Below are 18967 nucleotides of genomic sequence, written 5' to 3'. Positions count from 1 at the left end.
AAGTCCCCTCCATTTGTATTGCAAATTACCCTTCCTCCATGACCTTGTTATCAATCTACTTGAGAAACAATTAGATTACTTTCCTAGCTCTATCCAAACTCCTCAATTTTGAACACCTTTATAGATCTCCCCTCAACCTTCTCCACCCTAAAGAGTCCTTGGTAGGGGTTTCTACTGGTTTTGCCAACTCAGACATTATTATGACAGAACTCTAATTATTAGGTTTATCACTCTCCTCTTAACAAAAAAAAGTGTAATGTCTAAACATACAAATGTAGGAACCAAAGAAAGAAGAGTAGGCCATTTGGTCCCTCAAGCCTGCTCTGCCATTTTAAGACAAAGTCTGATCCTCAACTCAATTGTTCTATCTAATCCCCATATCTCTCCACACTCTTAGTATCAAAAGAAGCTATCAATCCGTATTGAATACACTCAACAAGTGAGCATTCAAAGCCCTCACGTATAGAGAATTTCAAAGATTTACAACCCTTGGATTGTAGAAATTTCTCACAGTCCAAAGTGGCCATGCTCTTCAGAGTATGGTCCCTAGTTCAAGACTCTGCAGCCAGCAAAAAAGAGCTTCTCAGCATCTACCCTGTCAGAATCTGAAATGTTTCAATGTGTTATTCTAAACTCCAAGGGATAAAGGCCCATTCTACTTACTCACTTCTCAGAACAAACCTCTCACCCCAGGAATCAATTTAATGAAAATTTACTTTAGTTTACAATGATAACTTTTGTGTTCATAGCGAAGGAGATTGAATATAAAAGTAGGGAGATCTTGCTGCAGCTGTATAGGGCATTAGTGAGGCCGCAGCTGGAGTACTGTGTGCAGTTTTGGGTGCTGTACTTACGCAAGGATATTTTGGCCTTGGAGGGAGTGCAGAGGAGGTTTACTAGGCTGATGCCGGAGTTGAGGGGGTTGAGCTATGAGGAGAGGCTGAACAAACCAGGCTTGTACTCGTTAGAGTTTAGAAGAATGAGGGGAGATCTCATTGAGACGTATAAGATGATGAATGGGATGGATAGGATAGAGGTGGAGAGACTCTTCCCGCTCAGAAAGGATAGTAGGACTAGGGGGCACAGCCTCAAGATAAAGAGGGGGCGGTTTAGAACAGAGTTGAGGAGGAACTTCTTCACTCAAAGGGTGGTGAATCTCTGGAATTCTCTGCCCGTTGAAGTGGTGGAGGCTACCTTGCTAAATATTTTTAAGACGCGGGTTGATGGGTTTTTGATAAGAGAGGGGATTAAGGGTTATGGGGAGAGGGCGGGAATGTGGAACTGAGCCACGACAGATCAGCCATGATCTTATTGAATGGCGGGGCAGGCTCGAAGGGCTAGATGGCCTACTCCTGCTCCTATTTCTTATGTTCTTATGAGTCATTACAGAATCTTTCAGCACATTCAGTCCATTCTGTCTGCACCATTTCTCCGAAAGCGCAATTCAATTCTGCCCTACAAAGCACAAGACTCTTAAATATCCGAATAGCTCCCTTATTTCACAATAACTAGAATGGGATGTCATATTCAAGGCCATAGCTGATGACTATTTGATGATTTGAAGTTCATTCTACTGTTTTGGATATAGAGTTCAACAGCCCATTATTGCGAAGAACCCACTAAGAATCCTAAATCATTGAACTTCATTCTCATTTATTTCAACACATTCACCGAGTAGCTTACTTTTTCTTTTTTTTTCCTTTGTTCATGGAATATGAACACCACTGTTAAGGCCAACATTTATTGCTCATTCTGAAAATTCAAGGGAGGTTTCCACTTACAAACATTTTCTTGGAGTCAGTAACACAAAAATATAAAAGTTCAGAACATTGGAATCAGCACTGTAAATCTGAAGCAGTGTGCGAATCCACAAATGTCCTAAATGCTATTCATTCTAACTCAAACCATCATAAAGGCAAGGACTTCCTGTACTCACATCCCCTTGCACTAAAGGCTTTGCTTTCCAATTTGCTTGATGCATCTGCATGTTTGCTGTGAATTATGAACAAGAACATCCAGATCCCTTTGGAAATCAACTCTACCCAATCTCTCCCCATTGAAGAAATACTCTGCATTTCTGTTTTCCCTACCAAAATGGATAACTTCACATTTTGCCACATTATATTAAGCTACTGTGCTCTTTGCTCATTCACTTAGTTTGTCTAAATCTGCTTGAAGACTCTTTGCATCTTTCTTACAACTCACTACCACAAAGTTTTATGTCACCAAACTTGGAAATATTACATTTGATTTCTAGAATCACTGATCTAGGTTGTGAATAGCTGGGAATCAAGCACTGATCCTTGCAGCCTGTCAGCCTGAGAATTATCAGTTTATCCCTACTCTGTTTTCAGTCCATTAACCAATTCTCAATCCACACTAGTATATTTCCCACAATCCCATGATCTCTAATTTTGCTTCCTACCCTCCTGTGTGGAACCTAAACTCCAACCAGTTTCCCCTTCATAAATCCACACTGACTCTGCTCAATCTCATTATTTTCTAAGTGATTGCATCCTTTATAATAGATGTTAATATTTGATATCCTGCTATTGATGTTAGGTTAACAGGTCCCAGTTTTCTTTCTCCCTTCTTCTTAAATAGTGAGGTTAAATTTTCTACTTTCCAATTTTCTGGCATTATTCCAGAATCTGCAGAATTTTAAAACATCATGAATACATCCAGTGTCCCTACCTCCACCTCTTTCAACACTTTGGAATGTAAGTCATCAGGCACAGAGATTTTACAACTTTCAGTCCCATTACTTTCTCCGGTACCACTTTTATGCTAATACTAATTTCTTCAGATTCTCAATTTCACAAGTCCCTTGACTCCAAATATTTCAGGGAGGTATTTTTATATTTTCCTCCGTGAAGACAGACATATTAAAATATTTTAGTTTCTCTGCCATTTCTTTATTACCCATTATAAATAATCTATTCTCTGCCTGTATTAATCCAACATTCACCCTAACCTTTTCCTTATTGCGTACCTGTAGAAATTTTTAGCGACGTAATCATTATGCCACCATCTCCATGCGTCCATTTCCTCTGTGTAATTTTTTATGCTTGCCACATTAAATTCACCATCCACTGTTCTGAAAAATCACAATTTAGTCAACTCAATCTGCAATTTCCGAGTTCTGACTTTACATTCCAGTGTCCCATCTAGTTTGATTCATTTGCAAACCTGACCACTTTGCAATGAGTCTCTGAATGCAGACCATTTGTGCAAGCTAGAACAGGATTCTGTCACTGAACCGCAAGATACTCCAGCCACAATTCCCCTAATGAGTACTCGTTATTTCCTGCTTTTCAGGCAGTTTCTTCACCATTCCCAGAGCTTACCCAAATTACCCTCTGAATCTACGCTTGCTGATGTTAACTGGGTTTTTGATGTCCAAATTATCCTTAAATTTGATTCCATTATTTTACACAGAATAAAAGATTTATCAATAGCTCTCTAATTGTTCACGTGCAGCATGTGTTTACAAAAATGATACCTGGGCTGCAAGGGTTAAATAATGAAGAGAGATGATTAAAATTCAGCCCATTTCCTCTCGAATTTGAAGGTTAAGGGGTGATCTGATTGAAGTCTTCAAGATATTAATAGAAAAAACACAGGGTAGATAAAGATAAACTACTTCCACCAGTTAGAGATTCTAGAAGTAGGGGGCATAATCTAAAAATTAGGGCCAGACTGTTCAGGAGAGATGTTAGGAAGCACTTCTACACACAAATGGTGGTAGAGGTTGGAACTCTCTTCCACAACAACAGCTAACGCTAGATCAATTGCTAATTTTGAATCTGAGGTAGACATTTTTGTTAAGAAAAGGTATCAACGGATATGGGCCAAAGGCAGCTATATGGAATTAGGCCACAGATCAGCCATGATCTCACTGGATGGCGGAACAGGCTTGAGAGGCTGAATGGCCTACTCCTATTACTATGTTTTTATATATGTTCCAGCCCAATTATTCCATCATAATGGTTGCCGATACTTCACAAATCATCTGTTACCTTTCATTGTCTATCTCTGCTATTTATTTGTTTAGAGCCTGATTAGCCAGTCTATATCCACCATCCAAGTTACAACAAAGTTACTGATTTTTACTGGGGTGTTTTTTGCTTGTTCATGCCTTCTCTTGCGAAAATTCAGAACACAAATTACTTTATGCTCATCCACTGTTCATCGCACTAATGCCTACATGTTAAAGAGGCCAGAAGAGTCTATGGGGTTGGGTGGGTAAGTGAAAACGGTGGGGGCTTCATTTTCTAATTCTTCCCCAGTCGGTAACAGTTCAAACACTGCCTCAATTCCATCAGAGATTTGCACTGGCAACATTTAACAAGTGCAGAAGGCAGTGGAGACTTTGGGTAACTTCACCCAGCTAAGAACATTTACGTTACATGAAGTCAACATCCTCTGCTACAGAAAATTTATATCTATTTATGTTGCAAATTAAGATATTGATTGGATTAAAAAAGGAAAGCTTTTTGAAAGTCAGTAAATATTAACTGTTGAAAAAAGCGCGTTTAGTACAATTTAAGTGCTGCCTTTGTAACTGATGATTGTGAAAATGCAAAATACTTTGTGCCATTTGCCTGATAAAGACAGCTAACTAGTAGAACTATGGACCGATGTGAAGTGTACTAAGCACAAACAACCCCTTGTGTAATGGACAACAGGAAAGAGGGACAAGTGACAGTTTTCTTGCTAGTCATTGATTGCCTTGCTATTGATTATTAGATAACTTAGATATGGAAACACCTCTTAAATTGGGAGAGAGTGAGGTCTTTTTTAATTGAACAGTCATCCAGGATTATCAGAATATTCTGGCTATGATAAAAAAAAGCTTTATAATGAAATACCAACCTAGATGTATTGAAAAACCTGCAAAACATTATCTGCCAACACATAGCCATGAATGGTTTTCAAATGGCAATCTGCTGCCTCAAAACAACTTTTATTTTTTAAAAAAAGCAATACAAATAGTCTTTAAGCCATCTTTTAGATTTCCTCATTCTCATGTGTATTAGAAGGATGAACTTTCAGACATGAACCAAGTTTTGCATTGCAACAAGATTGAAATATTTGCAATATTTTGGTGTTTGCCGCCTTTTCTCTGAGATGTTCCCTGACTGCCCTCTTACGCTGGATACAAAAGATCCCATGGCACAACTTTGATGAGTAGCAAGGAAGTTCACTCATGTCCTGGTCTATATTTATCACTCAACCAACATCAGTAAGGCAGTTTATTCACTAATTATCATATGGATATTTGAGAGCTTTTAATCAAAGGCACATACTGTAAAAGAATGATCCAGTGAAAAAACACATTCTTTACTTGCTCATTAAATATCTAAACAATTGCAAGCCCAAGTCTTGTTGATTACTCAGAAGAGCATATTACCTTGACCATGGGCAGCACGGGGGCACAGTGGTTAGCACTGCTGCCTCACACTGCCAGGGATCTAGGTTCAATTCCAGCTTCGAGTCACTGTCTGTGTGGAGTTTGCATGTTCTTCCTGTGTCTGCATGAGTTCCCTCCAGATGCTCCGGTTTCCTCCCACAGTCCAAAGATGTGCGGGCTAGATTGATTGGCCATGCTAAATTGAACCTAGCGTCAGCAGATTAGCAAGGTTAATGCGTGGGGTTACAGGAATAGGGCCTAAGTGGGATTGTAGTTGGTACAGACTCGACGGGCAGAATGACCTCCTTCTGTACTACAGGGATTCTATGATATATCAACAAAATAATCATCTCATAGCAGTACATCTTGAATCAACATACAAAGGAAATCATGAAGCTTCTCAATTTTGATTTACAACCTGCAACTTGACTCTTTTTAAAAATGTACTTTAGAAACAATCTCAACTAAACAAGTCTGCATGGTTCATTTTAAGAATTTTAAGTGTGTACAGTATTGATCTCCTTATTTATCAAAAGATGTATGTAAATACATTGGAAGCAATACAGAAAAGGTTTACCAAACCTCGCAATTTCCTACTCCTGTGAATACAGGCCAACCTGTTCAACCTTTTCCCATGAGATAACTCATTCATTCCATAAATCAGTTCTGTGAACAACCACCCCCCTTCCCCCCACACTGCTTCTGATGCAATTATGTCCTTTCTTAAATAAGGAAACCAAAATTGTACACAGTACTGAAGATGTGGTCTCACCAAGCTCTGTATGACTGCAGCAAAACTTCCCTAATTTAACTTTCCATTGCTTTTACAATAACATTCCATTTGTCTTCCCAATCGTATGCTGAGCTGCATACTAACCTTTTGGGATTCACGTACAAGGACACCCAGATCCTTCTGTCCCACAGAGGCCAACAATCTCTCTCCTTTCAAATAATATGCTTTTTTTAAATTGTTCCTGCCAAACTGGACAGGTTCACATTTTCCCTCATTATACTCCCATCTAATTTTTGGCTACTCAGTTGACAGCCAGCACAGATTCTTGTGGAGTTCCACTCTTTTTTTTCAATTCATTTTACAGGATGTGGGCATCGCTAACAAGACCAGTATTTATTGCCCATCTCTGCTTGCTCTTCAGAAGGTGATGGTGAACTGCTTTTTTGAATCGTTGCTGTTCCTGAGATATGGGTATACCCACAGTGTCATTAAAGTAAAAAAGTTTATTTATTAGTCACATTAATAAGGCTTACATTAACACTGCGATGAAGTTACTGTGAAATTCCCCTAGTTGTCACATTCCAGCGCCTGTTTGGGTCATTGCACCTAATCAGTACATCTTTTGGACTGTGGGAGGAAAGCGGAGCACCAGGAGGAACCCAAGCAGACAAGGGGAGAACGTGCAAACTCTGCACAGACTGCACCCCAAGCCAGGAATTGAACTTAGGTCCCTGGCGCCATGAGGCAGCAATGCTAAGCACTGTGCCACCATGCCGCCCATTAGGGAGGGAATTTGAGGATTTAGATCTAGCAAAAGTGAGGGAAGGGTGCTAGATTTCCAAGTCAGGATGGTGAGTGGCCTTGAGAGGAACTTCCAAGTGGTGCAGTTCCCAGTCACCTGTTGCTCTTGTCTTAGATGATCGTGGGTTTGGAAGGTGCTGCCAAAGGAATCTTGCTGAGTTCCTGCAGTGCATCTTGCAGATAGTACATACTGCTGCTAATGTTTGTCAGTGGTGGAGGGAGTGAATGCTTGTGAAAGGAGTAATCATCAAGTGTGCTGCTTTGTCCTGGGTGGGGTCAAGTTTCTTGAGTGTTGTTAGAGCTGCTCCCATCCTAGCAAATGGAGAGTATCCATTACACTCCTGACTTGTGCTTTGTACAGAAACAATTCTCTACAACTTCTGACTTCTGTCAAGAAGCCAATTTTGTATCCATTTAGATACCTTACCCTGGATCCCGTGAAAATTAACTTTATGCAACAACCTACTATACGGTACCTTGTCAAAGGCCTTGCTAAAGTCCATGTAGACAACATCGGCACTGCCCTCATCTATTTTCTTGGTTGCCCCTGGTGAACAGACTTTGAAGAGTTGCTGCAGGATTCCTACCCTTTGGCCTGCTCTTGTAGCCACAGTATTAAAATAGCTAGACCAGTTCAGTTTCTGGTCAATGCTAACGCCCAGGATGTTGATCGTTACATCTTGTCAATCTGAAAATTACTCATTTATGCCTTCTGTTTCCTGTCAGCTAACCAATCCTCTCTTAATGCTTATGTTATCAGCTCCACCATAAGCTCTCATTTTGCACGGTAACCTTTGATGTGACACCTTGTCAAACTGATTAGGTAAGAAGTCTCACAACACTAGGTTTAAGTCCAACCAGTTTATTTGATAGTAAACCCACACACCTTACGAAGAAATAGTGTTTCCGAAAGCTTGTGGGATTACTATCAAATAAACTGGTTGGACTTTAACCTGGTGTAATGAGACTTCTTACTGTGTGTACCCCAGTCCAATGCCAGCAACTCCACTTCAAAACTGATTAGGGATAGTCAGCATGGCTTTGTGAGTGGAAAATCATGTCTCACCAATTTAATCAAGTTTTTTGAAGGGGTAACCAAGAAAATAGATGAGGGCAATGCAGTTGTCGTCGTCTACACGGACTTTAGCAAGGCTTTGACAAAGGTACTGCATGGTAGTTGTTGCATAAAGTTAAATCTCACGGGATCCATTGTGAGGTACCGAAATGGATACAAAATTGGCTTCTTGACAGAAGCCAGAAGTTGTAAAGAATTGTTTTTCAAACTGGAAGCCTGTGACCAGCAGTGTGTCTCAGGGATCAGATTTTGGCCCACTGTTATTTGTCACTTATGTTAATGATTTAGATCAGAATATAGGGGGCATGGTTGGTAAGTTTGTAGGTAACACCAAGATTGGTGGCATAGTGGACAGTGAAGAAAGTTATCTCCAATTGCAACGAGATCTTGATCAATTGGGCCAGTGGGCTGACGAATGGCAGATGGAGTTTAATTTAAACAAATGCAAGGTGATGCATTTTGGTAGACTGAACCAGGGTAGGACTTACTCAGTTAATGGTAGGGCATCGAGGAGATTTACAGAACAAAGAGATCTAGGGGTACATGTTCATAGCTACTTGAAAGTGGAGTCACAGGTGGACAGAGTGGTGAAGAAGGCATTCAACATGCTTGGTTTCATTGGTCAGAACATTGAATACAGGAGTTGGGACATCTTGTTGAAGTTGTATAAGGCATTGATAAGGTCACAATTGGAATACCATGTGCAATTCTGGTCACCCTATTGTAGAGAGGATACTATTAAACTAGAAAGAGTGCAGAAAAGATTTACTAGGATGCTACTGGGACTTGATGGATTAAGTTATAAGGAGAGGCTGAATAGACTGGGGCTTTTTTCTCTGGAACGTAGGAGGCTGAGGGGTGACCTTATAGAGGTCTACAAACTAATGAGGGGCACAGATCAGCTAGATAGTCAATATCTTTTCCCAGAGGTAAGGGAATTTAAAATTAGAGGACATAGGTTTAAGATGAGAGGGGAGAGATACAAAAGTAACCAGAGGGGCAATCTTTTCACACAAACGGTGGCAAGTGTCTGGAACAAACTGTCAGAGATAGTAGTAGAGGGAGGAACAATTTTATCTTTTAAAAAGCATTTAGATAATTACATGGGTATGATGGGTATAGAAGCTTATGGGCCAAATGCAGACAATTGGGATTAGCTTATGGGGTTTTAAAAGCAAAGGGCAGCATGGACAAATTGGGCTGTAGGGCCTGTTTCCATGCTGTAAACCTCTATGATTCTATTACTCTAAATGCCTTCTAGGAACCCAAGTTGATCACAGCAGTTGATTCCCCTTTTGTCCATGCTGCTTGTTACTTCCTTAAAGAACTCTAATAAATTAGTCAATTGCAATTTCCCTTTCACACAATCATGTGGATTTTCTAAGTGTCCGCTTTAACCTCCTCAATAAAATAATCCAGCATTTTCCTCTGATTAATGTTGAGTTAACTGGCCTGTAGTTTCTGGATTTCATATCTTGAATACAGGAGTCACAGTCAATATTTTCCAATCTGATGGAAAATTGAAACGAATGCATCTACTGCCTCAGCAGCCACTTATTTTAAGACCCAAGTGTTATGTCAATAAGACTTGAAAATAAATTTAAAAATGTATCAAGACTTGATTTTATTTTTGTCATTTTAAATTGGACTTCTACTGAAACACCAAACAGCTGCCACAGGTCACATGATTCAAGACTCAGGTCACAAGATGCAATCTGATTTGGAAGGTTACAATAGATATTACAAGAATGTTCCACTTCCATCCTTGTGGAATCTCACACATGACAATCACAAAATCAGATAATGGACAGCCAAACTGACACCCCCAGCCAGAATGATAACAAAGACAGAGGCATCAAAAGCTGTTAAAGCTGAAGAAGGGTTAACCGCCGCCATTTCACTCTTGAGAAACAATGATGTGGAGTTGCCGACATTGGACTGATTTAGGCACAGTAAGTAGTTTCACAACACCAAGTTAAGTCCAACATGTTTATTTTTTTCCTTTTTGACAACTTTATTGAAGCTAATTTGTACAAAAGTTCAGACCAGTCTAGCCTTCATCTTCCTCCTCCTCTTCATCCTGATTGATCTGGAAGTACCGGAGCTCAAAGCTCTCTTTGCTATTTGCAACTACGCGAAGCCAGTCACGCAGGTTGTTTTTTTTTAAGGTACTTCTTTGTGAGGTATTTCAGGTACCTCTTCGAGAATGGAGCCTCAGAGGTAACAGTGATCTTACTCTTGCTCCTCTCAATGGTTACCACATTGCCCAGGTTCCCAGCTTTACCATTCACTTTGCAGGAACTGCTCAAAATTGGAGGCATCCATGATGCCATCTTTCGCCGGATGTGTGCAGTCCAAGGTAAACTTCAGCACTTGCCTCTTCTTCATGCCTCTCATCGGAAGCTTCTTCACTGAAGCCATGTCTGCACCAGATGGCGACGATTCTTTATTTGGTAGCACAAGCTTTCGGAGTGTTGCCCCTTCATCAAGTGAGTGAAGCATTTGATTCACAAACAGGGCACATACAGACACAAACTCAAATACAAGATAATGGTTGGACTGCGAGTCTGGGACGAGCGATCATTGTATGGTTGAGTTTTTGATGCAGATGGAGGATGAGAAAGTAGGGTCCCGGACCTGTGTCCTCTGTTTGAACAGAGGGGAGTATGATAGGATGAGAGAGGAATTGGCAAAGGTAGATTGGGGACACAGATTGGTTGGTAGGACGGCTAAGGAACAGTGAAGGATTTTTAAGGAGATCTTTTTCGGTACTCAGCAGAAATATATTCCGATGGTAAAGGAGGAATGTAGGAGAAGGGATAACCAGCCATGGTTATCGAAGGAAATAAAGGAGAGTATTAACTTAAAAGCTGATGCGTTCAGAGTGGCCAGAAGTAGTGAGCGATTAGAAGATTGGGAAATATTTAAAAATCAACAAAGAATGACTAAGAAGTTGATAAAGAAAGGAAAGATAGACTATGAAGCTAAACTAGCACTAAATATAAAAAAGGACAGTAAAAGTTTTTACAAATATATAAAGAGGAGGAGGCTGGCTAGAGTGAATGTTGGACCCTTAGAGGATGAGGGGGGGATTTAGCAGTGGGAGATGAGGAAATGGCTGAGGCCTTAAATAAGTTTTTTGCCTCAGTCTTCACGGAGGACGACACGAATAGTTTGCCGGATATTAAAGATAGAAGGATGGTAGGGGTTGAGGGCCTGAATGCGATTACTGTCACTGGAGAGGTGGTGCTTGATAGACTAATGGGACCGAAGGTGGACAAGTCCCCAGGACCGGATGGAATGTATCCCAGGGTTCTGAAGGAAATGGCAGAGGTGATAGTGGATGCCTTCGGTGATTATTTACCAAAATTTGCTGGATTCCGGGGAAGTGCCAGAAGATTGGAAAACGGCTGTTACGTTGCTGTTTAAAAAAGGTAGCAGACAAAAGGCAGGGAGTTATAGGACGGTTAGTTCAACATCTGTAGTTGGAAAAATGCTTGAATCCGTCATCAAAGAAGAAATAGCGAGGCACCTAGAAAACAATGGTTTGATAGGGCAGGCACAGCACGGATTCGTTAAGGGGAAGTCGTGTTTGACAAATTTATTGGATTTCTATGAGGATATGACCAGTGCCGTAGACAGAGGGGAACCGGTGGATGTGGTATTTTTAGATTTTCAAAAGGCATTTGATAAGGTGCCTCAAAAAGGTTGCTACAGAAGGTTAGGGTGCACGGAGTTGGGGGTAAGGTGTTAGCGTGGATAGAGGATTGGTTGTCTAATAGGAAGCAGAGAGTTGGTATCAATGGGTGCTATTCTGATTGGCAGTTGGTGACTAGTTGAGTGCCGCAGGGATCAGTACTGGGGCCTCAGCTATTTACCATTTATATAGACGATCTGGAGGAGGGGGCTGAGTGTAGGGTGATGAAATTTGCTGAAGACACAAAGATGAGTGGAAAAGCAAATTGCGTGGAGGGTGTGGAAAGTCTGCAGAGGGATCTGGATAGGCTAAGCGAGTGGGTGAGGACCTGGCAGATGGAGTATAATGTTAGCAAGTGTGAGGTTATCCACTTTGGCAGGAATAATAGTAGGAGGAATTACTATTTAAAGGGCGAAAAGCTGCAGCATGCTACGGTGCAGAGGGACCTGGGGGTCCTTGTGCATGAGTCGCAAAAACCCAGTCTGCAGGTGCAGCAGGTGATCAAGAAGGCAAACGGAATGCTAACCTTTATAGCGAGGGAGATAGAATATAAAAGTAGGGAGGTCTTGCTGCAATTGTACAGGGTACTGGTGAGGCCGCAGCCGGAGTATTGTGTGCAGTTTTGGTCGCCGCATTTGCGCAAGGATATATTGGCCTTGGAGGGAGTGCAGAGGTGGTTCACTAGGCTGATACCGGAGATGAGGGGGTTGGACTATGAAGAGGGACTAAATAGACTGGGTCTGTACTTGTTGGAGTTTAGGAGGATGCGGGGGGGGATCTTACAGAGACATGTAAGATAATGAAGGGGATGGATAGGGTAGAGGTGGAGAGATTCTTCCCACTTAGAAAGGATAGCAGGACTAGAGGGCACAGCCTCAAGATAAGGCCGGGGGGGAGGGGGCAGTTTAGATCAGAGTTGAGGAGGAACTTCTTCAAAGGGTGGTGAATCTCTGGAATTCTCTGCCCTTTGAAGAGGTGGAGGCTACCTCACTAAATATATTTAAGTCACGGGTAGATAGGTTTTTGATAGACAAGGGAATTAAGGGTTATGGGGAGAGAGTGGGAAAGTGGAACTGACCCACTTCAGATCAGCCATGATCTTATTGAATGGCGGGGCAGGCTCAAAGGGCTAGATGGCCTACTCCTGCTCCTATTTCTTATGTTCTTAACAGATAATCAAGTCTTTTCAGAAGCAGGCAATGTGAGTTAGAAGGTTAAGCACAGGAAGAGTGTGAATTGTCTCCAGCCAGGACAGTTAGTGAGAGTTTGTAAGCCCAGGCAAGTCGTAGGGGTTACAGATAGTGTGACATAATGGTCAGGAGCACATAACTGCATTTGAGGCTGCAGCTACTCATTAACGAGCCATATCACATGGCCCCATGCTTCTAGCTTTTGGACTACATTATTAAAGTTCCAGTCTCTCAGTTCAGCCTTTTAATCTAACTTCAACCAGAAATAACTCTAGCAGCTCCCAGCTGACCACACTAGCCAGCCAACACCCGTCTGATTTTAAACATCTCCAATTGTCATCTGAATTAGAGCACAGAAAGCCCATCATGTTGCCATGCTGTACATTCTAAGGATTTTGCATTACTTTCCCCAACCAGATACTCAACTAAACTGTCAGTTTCTCTCCCTTTTATTCATATCACTAGGGTGAAGTTCATCAAGACACTGGGATCTGTGTACATTCTAGTCTTGACTCCTGAGCCAGCAAATAGATTTTTTCCATCTACCCTGACCGTTCCCCATAACATCTTATAAACTTTCATCAAACTGCTTCTTCCTGCTCTAAATTCCAGGAAATGCTGTATCATTTGTTTGGGTCACCTTTTTCAGTAATTCAACCCTTGGAGTGCGGTATCATCCTCGATGATCTAAGCTGCACTCCCTCCAAGACCAAAGATGTGATAACAAGAACTGCTCAGTTCTCCTGGTGTGGCCAAACCAGGGTTTTGTATAGCTAAAGCATCACTCTAATCCTTCATTTTCAAGTCCTCTAAATATGAAGGACAGCGTTCCATTAGACTTTTTGATTATCTGCTACACCAGCTCACAAATTGTTAATAATCTGCTTAGCTGCACCGTGTCTCTGTGGTCTTTCACATTTCTTTCAGCATTTAGAAAGTACCCAGTTCCATCCTTTAGACCCAAAATGGATGACCTTTTTTTTCATACAATAACTTATATCACCTTTCATGAAATAAAACATCCCAAGTGTCCAAACCACCTGTGATATCAGATGATTAGACCAAAAGATTGGTAACTGATGGATTGAAATCTATTTGCAACACAATCTACCAATATCGCTTTGCTGTTAACAACACAGCTAATATTAAGATGTTCTAAAATCCAAAATGGAATTTTGGAAGGCATGCTAGTAACTGCATTTTTGCAATTTAGTATAATGCAAGGGAAGAGATGTGGACCAGTGAAGGATGTCTTTCTGTGATGATTTTAAACAAAATAAACATTTATTAAAACAATAAAACACAAGAAAGTCAACTAAAATACACAACAACATCAATTGCTATAAAGATATTATTTATCTTTAAATTTACCCAGTTCCAAATCCTTCTATTTTACTAAACTCAGGTAAACCTCCTCAAATAACAGCCCGTAGGTTTTAAAAGTGTAAGCATAAGCCAGGAATAGTTACCTTGCGAGACACCTATATATTTTGGTGTTGTTTCCAATTTAGAATAGAGACATAGCCTGTTTTGAGAAGCCATTCTCCAGACACAGCTTCGCGCTGTGTGAGCTGCATATCTTAGACAGCTTCGTTGCACAGGGTGAATTTACCTCTAATATACTGTTTTTCTTTTTGATCTTTCCTTACCTGAACTAACGTTCTCAAAAGACACTTTTAATTACCTTTATTATATGAGCTCACCACTTGGAATGTAAATGTGAAATTCAACCCATCTTTTCTTTTGAACTTTTACTGTAATTTTAGATAAATGTTTGGACAGTAAAAGAATTAAGGGTTATAGTGAGTGGGCAGGTAAGTCCACGAATAAATCATCCATGATCTTATTGGATGGTGGGGCCAGATGGCCTACTCCCGCTCCTAGTTCTTATGTTCATCTCCAGGTTCACTTTAGACACTCCATCTCCCATTGTTACTTGCCTGAGGTAAAGATTCGTTCATATTTTTGCTAGGCTGATCAATATATTGAAGCCCTCGTTCCATCAAACAAGCCAATGTCTTTTTTACAAACATCATTTTAAAATAGTTTGTTTTTTTCCTTCTTGAAACACAGCCACTAGATCATATTCCCAATTATTGGATTTCTTATTTTTTCCATTTTATCACAATGCCCTAATATGTTATACTTTCATCTAAACTATTTCAGTCACCTCATCAAAAAATTCAATTGAATTAGTCAGGCATGATAAATTTACAAATCTATGCTGGCTCTCTGATCAGCTGAAAATTTTCAAGCTATTCAGTCACTCTATTCTTCTTGACTCTTAACAACTTACTGACAATTCATGTTAGGCTAATTGGTCCATAATTCCCTTGTTTTCTCTCTCACCTTTCGTAACCAGCAAAGTAACATGAGCAATTCCCAAATCAAGAAAAGTTTTGAAAATCATGGTTAAGCATCTGCCATGTTCTCACCTCTTTTCTTTAAAAGCCATCTGCTCCTGGGTCGTTGTTACTCTTTACTCCCATTATTTCCTGAATTTCAGTGATTTTGTTTATGTTAATTTTCATGAGTTCCTGTCACTGACTCATTATTACCTTCCTTGGGTGGTCTGGCATGTTGACCTCATCTTCCACTGTAAATACTGATGCTAATCACCTTGAAATCAAAATCTTCTGTTCCCCAACCCTTCTGCCAGTTGGAACAAATCCTATCTACTGTGTCCAGACTGCTTATGATTTTAAAAACTCAATGAAATCTCCTCAACCTCCTCTTCTCAAAGGAGAGCAGTCCTAGCTTATGTAATCTACGTTATATAGTTATAAGGTTTATAAGATTATGGTTTGGACTGTGTTTTAAATTCACGTTAAAATGAAAGGTGTCAGGTGACTATTCCAAATCCTGTGACAACAAGCCTGGTTAAGTCACGGGGCCTGCTGAGTAAAATGCAAAGTTCGTGCAACTGGGAACTAGGCATAGGCAATTGTGCCAATATTAAACATACTTGCCAGCTCTGTGCTCTTGGCAGAAGAGAAAAGGGTGAGGTGAAGAACAAAAGTTAGTGCCTTCAGCAACAAGTAGAGACTGTTTGCTGCTTTGCTAGTTACCGAAGCTCGATATGTCAGGGAGACAGTCTCTTGAGGAGACACATCGCACAACCAGTTAAGGTATCTGAGGGATTCATCCTGACATGACAGGGGGGTTGGGTAGCTCGAAAAATCACTGGAGCGTGCTTCATTGGTGTTCGTAGATTTTGGCAACTTTCCAAAAGGGTTCTGAAAGAAATGGCAGAGTTGATAGTGGATGCCTCGGTGATTATTTTCCAAACGTCGCTGGATTCCAGGGAAGTGCCGGAAGATTGGAAAACGGCTAATGTTACGCCGTTGTTTAAGAAGGGTGGCAGGCAAAAGGCAGGGAATTATAGGCCGGTTAGTTTAACGTCTGTTGTAGGTAAAATGTTAGAATCCGTGATCAAGGAGAAAACAGCGAGGCATCTTGAGGAGAATTGTTTGATAGAGCAGATGCAGCACGGTTTCGTTAAGGGGAAGTCGTGTCTGACGAATTTATTGGAGTTCTATGAGGATGTGTCTAGGGCAGTGGATAGAGGAGAGCCGGTGGATGTGGTGTTTCTTGATTTTCAGAAGGCGTTTGATAAGGTGCCGCACAAGAGGTTATTACAGAAGGTCAGGGGGCATGGAGTTGGGGGTAGGGTGTTAGCGTGGATAGAGGATTCACTGTCAAATAGGAGGCAGAGTGTGGGGGTCAACGGTGCTATTCGGATTGGCGGTTGGTGACTAGTGGAGTGCCCCAGGGGTCAGTGCTGGGGCCTCAGCTATTTACCATTTATATAGATGATCTGGAGGAGGGAACTGAGTGTATGGTGTCGAAATTATCTGATGACACCAAGATTGGTGGAACGGCAAATTGTGGGGAGGGTGTGGAAAGTCTGCAGAAGGATCTAGATAGGCTGGGCGAATGGGCCAGGAACTGGCAAATGGAATTTAATGTTGGCAAGTGTGAAGTTGTTCACTTTGGTAGGAATAATGGTAGGAAGGACTATTACTTACATGGCGAAAAACTGCAGCATGCGACGATGCAGAGGGATTTCGGGGTCCTTGTGCATGAGTCGCAAAAACCCAGCCTGCAGGTGCAGCAGGTGGTCAGGAAGGCAAATGGGATGTTGGCCTTCATAGCGAGGGGGATTGAATATAAAAGTAGGGAGGTCTTGCTGCAACTGTACAGGGCACTGGTGAGGCCGCAGCTAGAGTACTGTGTGCAGTTTTGGTCGCCGCACTTACGCAAGGATATTTTGGCCTTGGAGGGAATGCAGAGGAGGTTTACCAGGCTGATATCAGAGTTGAGGGGGTTGAACTATGAGGAGAGGCTGAATAAACTAGGCTTGTACTCGTTAGAGTTTAGAAGAATGAGGGGAGATCTCATTGAGACATAAGATGATGAATGGGATGGATAGGATAGAGGTGGAGAGGCTCTTCCCGCTCAGAAAGGACAGTAGGACTAGAGGGCACAGCCTCAAGATAAAGGGGGGGCGGTTTAGAACAGAGTTGAGGAGGAACTTCTTCACTCAAAGGGTGTGAATCTCTGAAATTCTCTGCCCATTGAAGTGGTGGAGGCTGCCTCGCTAAATATATTTAAGAAGCGGGTTGATAGGTTTTTGATAGGCAAGGGGATTAAGGGTTATGGGGAGAGGACAGGAATGTGGAACTGAGCCACGACAGATCAGCCATGATCTTATTGAATGGCGGGGCAGGCTCGAAGGGCTAGATGGCCTACTCCTGCTCCTATTTCTTATGTTCTTATGTTCCGAAAACTGAGGGAAACGTCTAGAGACTTCACTCAAAGTTACTGCTCAGCCAAACAGGATAACATGAACCCATTAAAGTGACTGCAAACTTCTTGCCATTAGGACTGTAATATGCTTTAAGTATAAAAAGGGAGTGTTCCTCTCTGGAGTTTAAAATAAAGTTGCCTACAAAAAGGAAATGTGCATAGACAATAGTGATTTTAGTCACTTGCTACAGTAAAAGTTTCAAAATGTCAAATCGTGTCATCCTTTTCAGTTATTCGTAGAAGTTGAAATTTTAAAATGCTATTGGTCGCTACAGTGATTGTAACAAAGCTGATCATCCATGGAACTTCTCTCATAAATCTTTTTTTGCACCCTGCCAAAGCTTCCCCAGTGCAATGTCCAGAATTGGCCAGAACACTCCAGATGAGACCAAACCAGTATTTTATCAAGAATTAGTGCTCTATTCCACTATTATGCCCAGCAACCTGTAGACTTTTATAACTGCTTTCTCAACCTGCCCTGCCATCTTCAATGATTTGTGCATATGTACCTCCAGGTGCCTCTGCTCCTGTACACTTTTGCTATTGCTTCAAAACTGACATTTTGTTACTTCCCTTTCTTTTGAAGTTGTGACCCAAAGTTAGCAAATTGTGCTATGTTCTTTAAATTAGAGAAATTTGCTCATTTAGTTGCAGACTGTTTTATCATTAATTGCACTCTTTAATTGATATTGCTTTTATCAAATTGTATAACTTTGCAATTCTCTGCAGATAATTTCATCTGCCACTAGTGTGCACATTCCACCAGCCTTCTAGGTCCTCTTGAAGTCCATCTTACCTCCTCAGTTCACAATACTTCAAAATTACATAGAGTCCAGGTAAAAGAAACTGGGTATGATATCCCAGTGCTCCTGGTAGTGTCTCAAAAAGTTAACACTGGTGGTTGATGAAACAAGAAAAAGTATTGCAATATTTGCACTGCAGTGGCAGCAGAGAAATCATATTTCCCTTGCAACTAAGCCTTCCCAATATGGTAATGATCTTCCATGTTTGCTTTGGTGGCACACTTACATTTGCCTAAAAAGAACAAGGTGCATTGCTTCATCCAAACATGAAGAATAGCACTCTTAATGGTTCAGAATTTGTCACAGCAGAGCATCCTGTGGCAACTGGATTTTTCACTTCATCCTTCAAAATTGATCATGTCAAAAACAGTTGAAAATATAACTGATATCACCTTGGTATGAAATTTGCTCCCTCCGCCACCAGCATGGCTTGGGTCCATTGTGTA

The 18967-nt window shown here is 41.2% G+C and overlaps 1 protein-coding gene and 1 pseudogene across 4 annotated transcripts in view; both read right to left on the bottom strand.

Annotated features, from left to right (window-relative positions):
* Window positions 1-18967, bottom strand: part of senp6a (SUMO specific peptidase 6a) — a 132779-nt gene that overhangs the window by 94265 nt on the left and 19547 nt on the right. Inside the window, exon 1 of one of the 4 annotated variants that reach the window (XM_080200272.1) lies at window positions 2993-3071. The exons of the other annotated variants lie outside the window; for them this stretch is intronic. Within the exon in view, the coding sequence (XP_080056398.1) occupies window positions 2993-3020 (28 nt within the window). The 5' untranslated portion in view covers window positions 3021-3071. Of the gene's footprint in view, window positions 1-2992; window positions 3072-18967 lie in introns of those variants that run through there. 4 annotated transcript variants of the gene reach the window in all.
* Window positions 10073-10443, bottom strand: LOC145350507 (large ribosomal subunit protein eL22 pseudogene; annotated as a pseudogene).

This window comes from Carcharhinus amblyrhynchos, chromosome 12 (assembly GCF_965287045.1).
Source record: "Carcharhinus amblyrhynchos chromosome 12, sCarAmb.v2.hapA, whole genome shotgun sequence".
Taxonomy (NCBI): domain Eukaryota; kingdom Metazoa; phylum Chordata; class Chondrichthyes; order Carcharhiniformes; family Carcharhinidae; genus Carcharhinus; species Carcharhinus amblyrhynchos.
This window is presented reverse-complemented; position numbering and strand designations above follow the sequence as displayed.